At 44.0% G+C, this 15,282-nt stretch overlaps 1 protein-coding gene across 5 annotated transcripts in view; it reads right to left on the bottom strand.

Annotated features, from left to right (window-relative positions):
• Positions 1-15,282, bottom strand: part of LOC147701275 (uncharacterized) — a 208,684-nt gene that overhangs the window by 13,847 nt on the left and 179,555 nt on the right. For all 5 annotated transcript variants that reach the window (XM_086930007.1, XM_086930010.1, XM_086930008.1 and 2 more), the window contains 2 exons: positions 13,708-13,782; positions 7,217-7,265 (listed from right to left, as the gene is read on the bottom strand). In XM_086930007.1, the coding sequence (XP_086786133.1) occupies positions 7,217-7,265; positions 13,708-13,782 (124 nt within the window). The remainder of the gene's footprint in view (positions 1-7,216; positions 7,266-13,707; positions 13,783-15,282) is intronic.

The raw sequence follows: 15,282 nt of genomic DNA on the forward strand, positions 1-15,282 counted from the left end.
CGCCTGCATGACTCACAGGGCTGTACACCATAACTCGCCCAGCTACCTCACTCAAAAGCTGACAATCTCGGGTGGCTCTAGAACTACTAGAAGCACAAACAATCTCCTGCTGAAACCTCGAAGATTCAGAAAGGAAAAAACCTATAAACGCTCCTTTTCAGGAATGGCGCCCAGGATCTGGAACTCACTTCCTCCTGAAACCAGGCTCATCTCCTCCAACAATCTGTTTAAGAAAGAAGTAAAAGCGATCCTCATGGCTAAATACACATGATCTATTAACCTGTATCTCTCATGAATCCGCTCCGTAATACCGGCCTGACCCCTTGGTCTACTAGTACTAGTTATACTATGACTTATTTGAGTGTATATGTTCCCTCTTTGTACTACTTGTACCACTGGTATTATGACTTATTTGATTGTATATGTTCCCTCTTTGTATTTTGAAGTACTATTGACGCACCTGTCTGACTTGCACACTGTACCTACACCACCTCAACCATCCCTACTTTTGTACTACTGATGCACCTGTGTGTCTTTACAACCTGCAAGCACCTACCTCAACTATGCCCACCTTTATGTTATCTCCAAAAACACTTGCAGCACGTTTAAATAAGTATATGCATACTTTTGTACTTTTATATTATTGGCGCAACGGTTTGACTATGTATCGTGTACTGACACTACCTCACCTATTATCTACCTCCGGTTGTTCTTTGACCTACCTATGTAATTATGCATATTGTACCTAACTACCTCAACTGCTACATGCTACATGCTATTACTGTAAAGCGCTCTGATATCTGCAAAGATCTTGTTCGCGCTATATAAAACTTTCAAAATAAAATAAATAAAATAAATAAATAATGCCTCACACTGCCACCCCAACACATGGCAGACTAATAAATAAAACACCAGACACTGCTTATTGTGTGTGAATTGACAGTACCCAAGTGCGCATGTCTAAGCGTTTGCATGGGTGAGTGAGTGTGTATGGGTTTGTATGGATGAGTGAGTATGTATGGGTTTGTATGGGTGAGTGAGAGTGTATGGATTGGCGCTGTCCCAGTGAACAGCGCTTCATGCTCAGCATTCTTCTTGAAGGCGTTCTTGGACAGCTACAATCACCTATTTTCTACTGATCCAAATCAAGCTTTCAGAAAGGGAGCAAACATTCTACATTCCATTTTCAAGACACCTAAATTCTTAGCAAGCTCAGCCTTTTAGAATAGAAACATGGTTGTCTATCACTATTTAGGCAAATATACACAATTAGCACTTGTCATCATCAATCATTTCAACTGGAAAGGCCCACCCCTATTCCACTCAATGTTTGATGCTCCATGAAGACAGCACCTGGTTCATTACAACACCAAAATGCCACAAACAAAGATGGGTGCAGCCCTTAAATAAAAGAGTTACATAAGGGGAACAGGGAGGTACTGTATACGATACTGCCGGCTGGAGTACTTCAGGATGTAATGAGGCAGAAGACAGCGCAGTGCTCACTGTCTTTGGGTCGACACAAGTAATCCCTTAGAACCCAAGCAATCAATAACTTAGATTAGCAGGAAGAAGCTTCCCAGAATCCGCTGAACCAAATAAGGAGGAACTGAGTGGCAATGTAAGAAAGACAAACCTAACAACCAAACAGTGTTTAAGTGGGACAGGTTCGACCCAGAAGTAATTAACAAGCAGTAGCAAAACCAACAATTCTCACCTATGAGAGATCTAGTGGCTTAGTAAATGTTTTTTAGTCACGTTGTACAGCATCATAGTTGCTGCGCAGCATGGGTAAAAGTATATTAAAAAGGTGCTATATTACCATCAATGCTGGCCAAGTTATATAACTTTTTTTTTATTGGCAACCATGCTGCACATCATAGCAAACAAAACGCTGAGAAACCTAAATTGCTCTAATATTTGACTTTTCAATATATGTATATAATTAACTTTATTGAAGTTTTACAGCAAGAACATCCATCATCATATTCAACTAGAGCAGTGCAGTGGGAAGCATACCAATACATCATGGTCACAACGAAAATAAACCATTTACTTCAATATTTCATAAGAGGACCACCATTTCCCAAAACCCTGTCATGATTTGGGGAAACCCCATGCAGCCTAAATGGGCTGTTCTTGTTGTGCACACCAGTTCATTCCTGTGTGCCACCCCTTTTTGAGGAGGGTGTAACCTGTTTCTACAATCAGGCTACACCTCTCTTGGCCAACAGATATGCCACCTGTTAGACCAGACATATTTGGCATGCTTTTACCCTGTCATTTGGCTTCTGACCTCCTGTTTTTTTTACTGTGTGCTGCAATCCTTTTTTGCTGGCGTTAGAACTCTTGGTACTTTACAACTACTGTTTAGCACCAACGTGCAAGTGCTCCCTGTGCTAAACTGTGATTATGAATGGTTTTCCATGACGCCATATTTGATTTACTGGCAATTCCCTAGTAAAGGCCACTATTGTTTTGTATGGAAGCATCAACAGCGTTGACATGATTTGTTATTGCAATAAATACCAAATTGTTTCCATTTAGCTGCGTAACAGGCTCTAGTGGAAGGTTAAGATAACCAAACCCTAAGACTTCAGGAGCCAGATCACGAGGTTCAGTTGGCTGGGATCTGGGTGTCTGATTTCTCCATGGGTCTGTCTGAGGAGACTGGATGTTAGGTGCAGCTTTTGATGCGGGACCAATGACAGCTCCTACAGGGTTGTGATCCATGGTTGACGGGCCCATGTGGGAGCTACTAGGATCAATGTGAGGGATGTTTGCCTGAGCTTCCGAACCACTAATGGGATGAGTGGGAGAGGTGGCAAAGCGTAAGCAAATGTCCCTGACCAGTTCATCCATGCTGCATTGCCGTCGGAGAGCGTGTGGGTACCTGGAGGCGAAGCTTTGGCATTTGGCATTTTGTTGTGTGGCAAACAGATCTATCTGAGGGACTCCCCAACTTTGGAAGTATGGGAGGAGATATTTGGAGGCCTCTCCGTACAGCAGGCCTTTAAGTGGGATGAAAAAACTATGGGGGGGTCTTTCGAAGGGGCGTTACCAGTGTAACTAAGGGCATGGCTTAAAAACACATTAGAAAAAATATGTGCTTAGCGTAGTGTGCCAATTGACTTGTATTTTGCTGTTTCTGTCATTGCATCTAGATATATGATACAAGTAACATCATACCTACAACAAGTCAGGGCTATTGGCTTTGTCAATGGTTGTTAGTTGCATATAATAAATAAGCAGCAACTATGACTTGTATATAATATTGAAAAAGGTTCCACTTAAAGCCCTGGTGCCACCAAGACGATGTTGCTGCTTCTGAGTTTCAAAAAGAGAAGGGAAATCCAGAGAGAAAATGACTCTCTTTAGAGGTGTTCCCTTCCCCTACAACGCTCACCTGGCATGACATCATACCGTAACTTCTCCACTAGTGAGAAGTGAGCAGTGTGAGCACAAGCACATGATGCACCTGCTGTCACTGCAGCCCGGACCGCCTGTGCCAGGGCACAAAACAGAGCCCGATAGAGACCCGTTTTGAGTCCCCTTTAAAAAAGACTGCAGGTGCTCAGACCCGGCCCACTTAAAGCCCTACCGTACAGATGAAAAATCTCCAGGGACTTTTCAATGTTTTTAAGCCAAGTTGTAAAGGTGTTTGGCTGCTGTGCAGCAGGATTGAAAGTAAAATTAAAATAATCTCGGTGATGCGGCCAGCTTTGACCGCGTAATAGCATTTTATTTACACACACTTTCAGTCAAGCTGCATAGCAGGTGTGCTGCTTTACAACATGGCTAAAAACATTGACAAAGCCAATACGTCTCGAATAGTCCAGACCTATTTCAATGCTTGTTAATACTGGATCTGTTAAGTAACGTTCAAAGCGATATTTTAACCAGGAATGGTATTAAACCATTGTTGACCACCAGATGGCACACCTGTATAGCTTTCTGCTGTTAGATCACGCAGCAATATAAGCCAGACCAGCCAGGATTTCGCGATTTGCCGCGAAATTGGCACTTTTGTAAAAATGCCGCGATTTATTAAGCAATACTTGTCTTCATAGCCAAGCAAGCATTACATTCTTCACGTAAGGATTTCGCCTAAGTTCAAAGGCCACCCGGTGTGCAGTTCTATCAGTGCTCTAATGGTCTATAAAGAGGTCAAAGCATGTGCTTCACTAATTTATACCGACAATAGTTTGCAAAAAAAAAGCAAGAAGGATAATCCCCACCATAAACACAATGGGGCAGATTTATGAACTGGCGCATCCCCAGGGATGCGCCAGTTAATGTGCGCCACAGTGCGCCACAGCTACGCCACCCATGGTGCGCCGCATTTACAATGCGGCGCACCATGTTGCAAAAACGGCACAGATGCGTGACGCATCTGTGCCGGAAATGTGGCGCATTGCTGGAGTTGCGTCACAAGCGCGACGCAGCTCCAGCAAGGCTCGGGGGTGCCCCATCTTCACAAAGCTGCGTCAAGACCTAGGCCTGCTTCAAACAGGCGCAGGGTTTTGACGCAGCATTGGCCAGAAAGTGACTGAGTGAAATCTCATAGATTTCTCTCAGCCACTTTCAGGAGGCGTTCCTGCGCAGGAACGCCCCCCCTGCGCAGGAACGCCTCCTTATGGCGCAGGGCTTTACAACGTGACGCATCTCCTAGATGCGTCACGTTGTAAATAGGGCACATTGTTTGCGCCGCCGTTGCGTCAAATAAAGTGACACAATTGCGGCGCAAAGAGGCGCAAGGCCATCATAAAGCTGCCCCCAAATATGCTTGAGTTGTAGTGACTTAAAGGCAACCAGAATATCTGCCCAAATACATATTGAACATTGTTTTGAACTTGACCCTGAATTCAATTGAGGCAAATTTGGGAAGGGGGCTGGGTCTGGCGAGATATTTAGTAGCTGCTTCAAAAGTGCTACCTTTCGGGCCACCAGCTTGCTATTACGCGCACAATTGCGAGCGCGACGTGCACAGCACTTTTTCCTGTGGAGTGTGTGCACACAACTCGCGTCACCACGCCGATTTTTTTTTGTTATTTCATTGTTGCACATTACACTTTTAACCTTGATGAACGTTTTCTTTTGATAACGCTGCATTCACAAATACATTTCGGGGCAGGTTTACAAGCCCCTTGCGACACTTTTACGCCGCTGTTGCTTCACTTTTGTGACGCAGCGGCGGCATAAACAATGCGCCACGTTGCGACCTATTTACAACGTGACGCATCTAGGCAGATGCGTCACGATGTAAAGCCGTGCGCCACATGAAACCTGCGTCAGGTTTCATGTGGGCGTTCTGTCGCAGGGTGGGCGTTCCCTCGCAGGAAAGCCCCGTAAAACTGACGCAGTAAAATCTACAAGATTTCACTGAGTTAGTTTTATGACGCTGCTGCGTCAAATCCTTATGCCTGCTTGAAGCAGGCGTAGGGAGTGTCGCACCACGTTGAGTATGGGTGGCCCCTGTGCATTGCAGGAGTTGCGTCGCGCTTGCGGCGCGTCTCCAGCAATGCACCGCCCATACGCCACAAGATGCGTCACGCATTTTCCCTTCCTTGCACCATGGTGCGCCGCATTGTAAATGCGGCGCATCTGTGGTGGCGGAAGGAGGGGATTGCATGACGCATCTGTTCTGGCGCATCCCTGCTGATTTGCAGAGATGCGCCAGAACATGTAAATATGACCCTTCGTGTCTACTTCTGATACATTTACACTTCAAATAACGTCATCTACATTTGGAAAAATGTTATTGGATTAATACAAATGTAATGACATTAAACTCCTTTGCGTAATTTACGTACAAATAAATGTGTTGTTTTACTACGGATCGAATTAAAAAAGTAATATCGAGCAACAGCTTCCTCTAGTGGCCAATAGCTGCATTAGAATTACAGAAAAAAATCAGTTTGTTGAGGTCTGCGATGCTCGCAGCAGGAGTACTATTCAGAACTATTTACACGTGTGTGAAATTCACGAATTGGCATTTGCTGTTTCCATAGCCCTAATGTAACAGCACTGGGGAAATATCGCGGCTGAATAGTTCCATTAAAGTTACAAGAAAGGACCATTATTTTTCTGTCCAGCATTGAGTGTACACCTTTGACTTATACCGGTCACTCCTAACTTCTGGCTGCCATACAGTTGCCATTAAGAGTACAAGAGTGAGATACAATTATTTATTTATTTTAAATCAATTTTAACTTTTTTCCCCATAGTTGCATTCAAACACGTGGGGCCTCATTTATGAGGCTATGCGTCACTTTTACGCCGCCGGTGCGTCACTTTTTGTGATGCACCAGTGGCGTAAAAAATGCGCCTCGTTGTGCCATATTTACAAAGTGACGCATCTAGGTAGATGTGTCACTTTGTAAACCCCTGCGCCACATTATACCTGCGCCAGGTATAATGTATGCAAGGGGGGCGTATTGAAGCAAGGAAGGGTCGTAGAAGTGACGCAGTGAAATCTATGATATTTCAGGCGTAAGACTGACGCAGGCCCTTTCACATGGTGCTTGCCCCATGTGAAAGGACGCATTGCTGGAGTTGCGTCACTTTTGTGACACACTCCAGCAATCCGTCACTTTTGCGCTTACAGATACGTCAGAAATACTGACTTATCTGTAACTCCTTGCAACATGATACGTCATACATTAAATATGACAAATCAGGAATGTCGCAAGGAGTGCGCACTGAGAAGTGATGCATCGCTGCTTTCACGCAGCGATGAATCATTTCTCATAAATGAGGCCCGTGATATTTAGAGACACTCGGGACGTTTAAAACAAGCATTGGCACAGCCAATAGGTATCGCCTTTGGGACCTGCTGCATAACTAAATACTTATACGGTCCCAAAAGCGAGACCTATTGGCTATGCCAATGCTTGTTTCAATTCAGGGTCCGGATGTTATGTATACTAAAGTCTCTAGTGCCCTGGAAGAGTCCTAACGGAATTCTCTGCAATTAAGACTGATGTGTACAACTAAACCAGCCCTCAATATTTAAAAAGGCACCTAATTACCCAAGAGAGTTTGTTCCATGTCAATAGAGTTACACAAAATACCCACATAATAAATACCCTGCTCTACGAAAAGTTAAATATCCAAAATATATCCGCTCTTCAAACAGCACGTCAAACACTTCTGTGGTCAGCCCTACACGAGGTGATCTGAGGTTGTGTCTAGCTCCCCGAATCCAGTCACTTACTGAGATGTCTTCTTTTTTCGACAGCATGAGGCACACCTGACCCTTTCACCTGCAGGTAAAGGAAAGAGATATTTTGGAAATATGCCTTGTCATGCTGTACCACACACACCAAGTTGGGATCAGAAAATCGTTAGTCCTTGCAAATGTATTACATTTAAATCATTAGGAGTCCGATATATTTTGTTCATTGTGTATTTTAAACAATTTAAGATACATGTATTTAGTTTCTGAGAGATGACCTGTATGACCAAAAGGGGATTGGAAGAAGAGAGGACCAATAAGAAGTACCTTTGGTAGAAGTGGCAGAGAGAGACTCAGATTCCCACACTAATGATCACCCATCACCCCTTCCTCAGAGGAGGAAAGGTTTCTGAAGGTGTACTGAAAAATTGAATATTTTGAATAAAGGACCACTCCATGGAGTGGGAGAAGAGATTTGACTTGGTTGGAAGGCAAAGTGTTCTGTTCAGTGGCGGCTAGCACGTCAAAAAAATGCTGTTTTCAGCATGAGAGCAGTTCCATGATTGGTTGGATCAGGCTAACCCAGAGCTCATTTTGAGGTTAGTGGCCTGTGCCAGCAATCCCCTGTCTGTTTCACAGCCCTTGGATTGCTGCAGCTACAGTGCACATGTCGGATAGGATGGTTGTAAACAGCCGGCCAATCCGGCATGCCCAATGTAGATCAGTGCAGTCATCCTGCAGCCCCGGCTCCACCCTCGCGCTGTACACAGTGCGAAGGGGGGGGCAAAATAACATTTATTTATTTGTTTGCCTTCTGTCCTCACAGCAGGCAGGTCATACACCTCCGCTCTTTAGGAGGAGTCACCCCTGAAAGTGCTACATATGTGCCGAGATCATACCAGAGATTGCATGCATTTAAGAGAAGATGGAATGTGCTCACAGCCTAGACCGCACTGGCACTTCTGCACTGAAAGTAACTCTTAGGGGTCTTGCGGAGTGTCAAGCATGAAGGGCAGCAGCAAGACTACAGAATGTAGCCCTTGGTGTAAGGATGCCTAACCAGTGCTTCTTTGTCATGTGCAAAACCAACACCATGAGTTTCGGGCGGGAGCATAGAGAAGCTTTACAAACGGTTGTGTAATGGAACCACGTATGTGATTACCATGCATGCCAGCTCCATGTGGTCTTAACCACGCAAGTCTTAACCACGCATACACTTTTAACATGCATGCCTTTACAACAAATTATGCGGTTGTTAAGGCATGTATGGCAAAGACATATGCGTGGTTAAGACTTATCAGGTAAGCGTAACCCCCGACCACTTCCCACCGCCCTGAGGCCTAAAACACCCTCAAACCAGAATGCTACCCCAACCCGAGCCTTTCGTCTTAAAACAGCTCACAGAGCCCAAAATGGTACCCCGATCCCTGCCCCCACTCTGAGCCCTAAAAGGCCCTTCAAGTCCACTCCATGAGACCTAAAACTACCCCTTCTCTCCTGAAAACCATCCCCTTCCCCCAAGCACTAAAACATTTCCTGCCCCCCCAATCCCTAGGAAGTATCCCAAGCCCTAAAAAGGCCCCCAAGCACCTGCCCTGAGACTTAAAACTACCCCTCCCTCCCCAAAGTCCTAAAAACTACCCCAAGCCCTAAAAAATCTACTCGACCCCCCAAACGAGCCCTAAAAACTTCCCACCCCAAGCCCTAAAATATTCCCACCCTGCCCAAGCACTAAAAACTACTGATCCCCCCCAAGCCCTAAAAACTACCCCAACACACCCCAAGCCTTAAAAGCAATCCCACTCACCAAACCCCGGCCCCAGCCCCACTTACCTCACTGCGTCCTCTCCCGATCCTTCCTCGTCCTGGGCCCTCCCATTACAGGAGCTAGACCACGTTCTGCCTTAACCGCACATAAACGTGGGTAAGGCATACTTGTAGTTAAGGCAAGATTGGTTCCCTACCTGGTTTGTGTTTTTAGTTTTTCTTTTCCTTCTTTGTTAGTAGCTTCTAAACACAGTGCGACAGCAGGGGAGTCTGCTGAGCACTGAGCGAGTAGCTGCATCTTAATCTCCTGCCTCACTTGTTCCCAATTAGCGCTTGGACTGGGAATACGCCCCCTTCCACAAGAGTGACTACATAATTACTACCTCAACCAGTCCGCGCCAGTGGCGTGCAAAATGCAAGCCCGTCTGCGCCCGTCCGTGCTCGGCCCGCGCTCAGCTGCAGCCATTCTGCCTGTTTTAAGCCAACCCCCCGGCAGCCGTTTCCTTATTCAACGTAGGAATTACTGGAGCTAAACCTCAGACGTAAGACAGCTCTGGCATGCCCACTAATGTGGAGGGTGGGGAGAGAACAGTATTGCTTATGTCCAGCATTTAAGATCACCCTTCCTACATTCTTTAGACAAGGCATCAGACAGTTAGGAGAACTTAAAGCCAAAGTAGCCATGGACAGGATAGATTCTAAGACCTTATGCAATGCTAGATCTCTAGTTAAACACAGCTTTAAATGTACCAAATTTATTGAAAGTCAAAGATGCTACCTAATCTTTATTACAGAGACATGGATTGACGTGGCATCCGGTTCCAGCCTTGTGGAAGCCACACCACCAGGTTACAGGATCACCACACTGGATAGGAAAGACAGGAAAGGCGGAGGCCTGGCCATTCTTTTCCGAGAGTCGTTTGCTGGTACCTTCTCTTCCTCATCCTTACCGGGCTGTGAAGCTCTAACCTTTAGTTTTAAATACCCAAAACACTTTTAAGGGTATTTTAGTCTACCGGCCGCCAGGCACGAGAGGTCCCTTTACAGATAATCTCCACAATCTTTTAAAAGATGTGTTGGGTGCCCCCAACTTAACAGTGTTGGGGGATTTTAACTTCGATCTGATAGCCATTACAGAAGCCAAAACAGCAAGGCTCCTTGATCTTATGGAAAGTTGTGGGTTTTCACAATTGGTGGAGGAGCCCAGCCATCGGGCTGGTCACACGCTTGATGGGATCTTTTCCAACAATCCACACATCATCGGAAAGGTCAGCCTGACGCTTATTTAGTCAGATCACTCGGCTATCTTGTTCAATATCGGACTATCAGAAACGCCCCCAAACTGGTGGTGTAGTTAGGATCAGATCATTGAGAGTTTGGGAAAGTTTTAATAAAAAGAAACTGCAAGAAAACCTAGCTAGTTCCCAACTAGAGTACAGGGAAGATGTAGACAAAAACGCCAATTATTACCATCATTCGTTAGAATCAAATGTCCCATTATTAGCTCCCTTGGCCTCCCTATGCTCGCGGCGTGGTTGCCTGATGGCCCCCTGGTACTCGGATAGTCTGAAGGAGTGCAAACTAGGTTGCAAAAAACAGGAACGTATCTGGAGGTCAGCCTATGACCCTGTAGAGAGGCAAAAATATAAACAAATCCTGAGCAAATATAAAGAAATAATAAGGAGCGAAAAAACGATATATTTTTCACTAAAAATAGAGAGTGCTAAAAACTCCTGTAACAAACTCTTTAGTACTGTGTTGTCTCTTACCTCGCCACACACTCCCAAGATTATGCCAACTCAATCTCTGTGTGACAAAATCGCCATGCACTTTGTGCATAAAGTGGAAAGCACCTTCCATGAAGTAGGCAGACTTAAAACCAAGGAGAAATCATCCATTTCCGACACTGGGCATGCAGCGATAAGCCCGCTGGGGAGCCTGGTTTTGATAAGTTTGCCAAGTTTGAGATGGCGCAAGTGGCGGATCTAATTGAAAAAAATAAATCAGGTTCGCAGACCAACCCCAGCCCAGTGGCAGTGGTATAATTGGCGCACGAGATAGTAGCAGACAACCTATCAAAATTGTTAAATCCTATCTTTAAGAAAGGAGTTTTCCCCAACATGTGGAAAACAACATCAATTCGGCCAATCTTAAAAAAATTCAACCTAAATCCAGAGTTTAACAATTATCGCCCTATATCTTGGCTGCCTTTTCCCGCCAAACTCCTAGAGAGGGCCATGAATAAACAGCTTTTGGAATATATCGACTTACATAGCTGGTTAGATGAAACACAACACAGCTTTAGGACCGGACACAGCACTGAGTAGGCACTGATAAAAATCAGTTGAGGAAATCAGGGAAGCTCTAGATAATGGTGGGAGAGCCGCCCTCATTTTATTATATCTGTTGGCAGCCTTCAACACTGTCCAGTATACCATCCTGGTGGAGAGGCAAGCAGCGATAGGAGTTCAGGGATTAGCACTCCATTTGCTTAAATCTTTTGTGGAACATAGGACGCAATTTGTAGCAATGGATCCGTTCAAGTCTAACCTTTTTCAGCTCCCATGTCGAGTACCACAGGACTCTTCCACTAACCTACCCTTTCTAATGCTTACATCGCTGCCCTGGACCAAGTTGTAAAATCTTTTGGCTTTGCCTTTACTTCGTATGCTGACGATGCGCAAATTGTCGTAGCACTCATGAAACAACCTCACACCATCAGCAAGCAATTCAGTGATTGCATGTCAGCAGTAAGTTTATGGATGAGATTTAATTGTTTAAAGCTGACCTCTAACAAAACTGAGGTTGTGCTTTTTGGTAACAATCCCTTATTTTGGTCCCCCAGCTGGTTGCCAGCGAATCTAGGCAACCTGCCTTAGCCAGCCGAAAAAGCTAAAAATCTTGGGATAATTACAAATAACGCTCTCTTTTGCCAACCAGATCAATGCATTGACCTCCTCCATTTCTTTCATCTTAAGAAAAATCTGAAAGATTTTGGCATGTATCCAAGAAAGTTCTCTCTTGGTATTGGCCAGATTGGACTATTGCAACAGTCTATACCTAAACTTCTGGGCCCAACATCTTAGGGAACTTCAGGTATTGCTAGAGTCCTCACTCGTACTCCTAAACATGTCCCAGTCAAGAAAACCATCCAGAAGCTGCACTGGCTGCCAGTGAAGGAGAGGATCCAATTCAAGGTATTGTGCTTTGCGTACAAAGCCTTGCATAAACAAGGACCAGAATATCTAGGCCAGAAATTCAGATGGTACTTGCCTAATAGACCACTTAGATCGTCCAATTCTAGAACCCTGGTAGTACCAAAATTCAATAGAAGGAACTGAGGCGGCAGAAGTTTTTATCGAGGAACTACAACAATCTGGAATTTACTTCTGTTATCCATCCGATCAGTGACTTCCCTTCTCAATTTCAGACGTGAGTTGAAAACCTGGCTATTCAGCACTTCAGACGTTTCGTAAGATACCTGCCTCCTGCCCGATCATTGGTTAGCCCCAGGACACCGTTTGGTAACAGAGCGCTTTATAAATCTCCTACATTGACACAGTTGCGCTTGCGTTGTTAGGACACGAGTGGCTGAGCCCGCGTTATTCTGACCATTTCCCTTTACAAACTGCCCTTTCCAAGATGGCGTTCTGTTTAATGTCAGCTACCCGGGGATCTCAATCCAAGACGAAGTAAAGTCTTTTTCGGTGATGTCAGTTTCTGTTTCAATCATAAATTAGGAGGAATTTCCAAGTGAAGGATACATCGCAACACAATCGTTCCATAAATTTTTGTCAGCTCTTCGCCAGATTGCTACTATTTCTGTACCTGATTTTTGATTATTGGAATTATAACTTCTGATAGATCAACCTCTGGATATTCTGTGGTGCTCATCCCTGATTTTGTGCTTTGCTGATATTCTCTATTAATCATCATCATTAATTAATTTTGAGCTACAGGATTATCAAGTAGTAGTTTTTTACACTTTTTTTTTTCTTCACTGATTTATGATCCTCTTAATGAGACACTTCACACCTTTCACGTGTGCCATTAAGCGTAGGGTGGATCCAGGGCTCTCGGGAGAAGTTGCACCTTTCCTAAGGCAATTAAGTAGAGGGCGCAAAAGATCTCCTCGGGATACACTGCTTGACAGTAAGGCAGAAAGTCACTGGAGGCAAAGGTGGCACAGGAAACACCTTAAGTAAGGGCACTGCCTGGAGAGAACTGGTGACATCTCTAGCCTCAATCAATGAAATGGAATCTCACCTACAGAAATTAATATAGATTTACATGTAAAAACGATATTTTACAGTTCAACTGCCATTTGTAATTCACAACATTTGTGTGCCAAACCAATGGACTCTCTGAAGGAGGAATTATCTGGAGGGGATCAGGGAGAGTAACATAATTACAGGCGACTTTTCGGGGATTTTGTACCAGAGTATCACAGTCAGAATATCATCTGAGATAGATATTGTGACCACACATATGGATTACAAAAATACTGCCTCCTTGGAGTTAATAATCGAAGATCCCAATAAGATAATATGTTTGTAAACAAGTTAGGACACAATATTTATGGCAGTAATTTCTGACTACAATAGGCCATTAACAGATGATAACAGCTTCAAAGTTGATTTTATTTATTGGAAGATCCCATAACGTTAAACCAGGAGATGGAACTTGCAGGCGGGGAGTCTGGAGTTTGAGGTGGTCCATTGACAGTGACATGCTGGTACCAAGATTGTTAATTTGATACTCACAAGCTATGATCAAGATTCCAGTGACGAATAATATCGCTGCACAGATCAGTCCATGGACCCGAAGTGTATGGTAATCTAGAATAAAATAAATGAATAGATAATTAGTATTGCTTGTGCTTGAGAACACTGGTTTATGGTATTGCTGCTTCCTCATGTTGTTACCACTGTTTTTTTATTGGATCACTTTGTGAATAAATGGATGCACATAACAAGATGAAAAATGTAGAGTTTCTTTTTCAGGAACCAGCCCACACCAGTAGAGGACATCACATACAGTTCCCTTCCAGGGAATGGACACCAAGAGAAATCACAAAGCCACCCAATTCAAAGGATGCCTACTAAAGTAACTAAAGAAGTGAGCATAGAGGGAACATGAAACCCCACAGAGAATAGATGCATCAAATGAGCAAAGATTACACAACTATGGGCAAACTGCTTAGCCATGCCCTCAGGGCTCTACATAAAACTGGCCCCACAATTCTCCAAGGGAAGATCGAATTTTATGTGCCCAATAGGAACCTACGCTCATGTCAATCAGCTTTGGCTAAAATCAAACGCATCTACAAAGTCAGAACAGGCGGTCGCTCCTTTTCTTACCTTGCAGCAAAGAGGTGGAATGAGCTCCCTACTGACCTAAGACATACTACAAATTACCTTCAGTTTCGAAAAAAACTGAAAACCCACCTCTTCCCCAAACCTTAACCTCTCAGCATACGCCATCAGTAGTCCTTTTTGGTATATAGCGCCGTGATATCCCCAGGGATGAGTGTCGCGCTCTACAAATACCGCAAATAAATAAAGATCAAATGGACTCCTCTAACAATCAGATAATGGAGTCTAAAGAGAACTACAGTCAAAGCTACACCTCCATCCTTTCCATCTTTTTTCTTTCACATGTTTTAGTAACGTTTGGTATTGATACATGTAACGCAAACTGCATTAATATCTAACTATGGATTTAAGCTGGACTTGAACGACATTGAATTTGCTGATATTTCTTTTTTGGTTTTTCCTATATGGCAATAAAATAATTGATTAAAAAAACTACACACTGTGTCACTCTTGTGAGCAGCTTTTACTCTGCCATCTTGATATCCCAGCCTACACATTCTATCAAAATTCCACTGGTGATCCCCTCGCTGACCAATAGCAGACAATTTCATCTCCTCTGCAACAAAAGGACGGTGCAAATTTCACAGACCTTGTTCACACCTGATGGCTTTTTAATCCATACTGGCAATAGTGAAGTTCCCTCTTTGCACATCTTACCAAATATTATATTACGTCTAAGCCCCATCCTGCTTCTTTTCAACTTTCCCCCGGCCCTCAGCGTCGGTGGTTGGTGTGAACATGTGGAATATAATGTGTTTATGAATTTAGGCAACAATGTGCTCAGGAACATTGTCACAGTACAACAGATATGTGTTCTCATATTAAAAATTATCCATACAAATTACAAACAAATGGAAGCAAGTGAGCAAATAAAGGTATAGACATGAGTGCAAACCACTTTTCCAACAGGCAAAAAAATGTTCCTAAGATACCCGCTTGATGCATTCTATCTGCTCGAGGGCG

Source organism: Lissotriton vulgaris, chromosome 7, assembly GCF_964263255.1.
Source record: "Lissotriton vulgaris chromosome 7, aLisVul1.2, whole genome shotgun sequence".
Lineage (NCBI taxonomy): Eukaryota > Metazoa > Chordata > Amphibia > Caudata > Salamandridae > Lissotriton > Lissotriton vulgaris.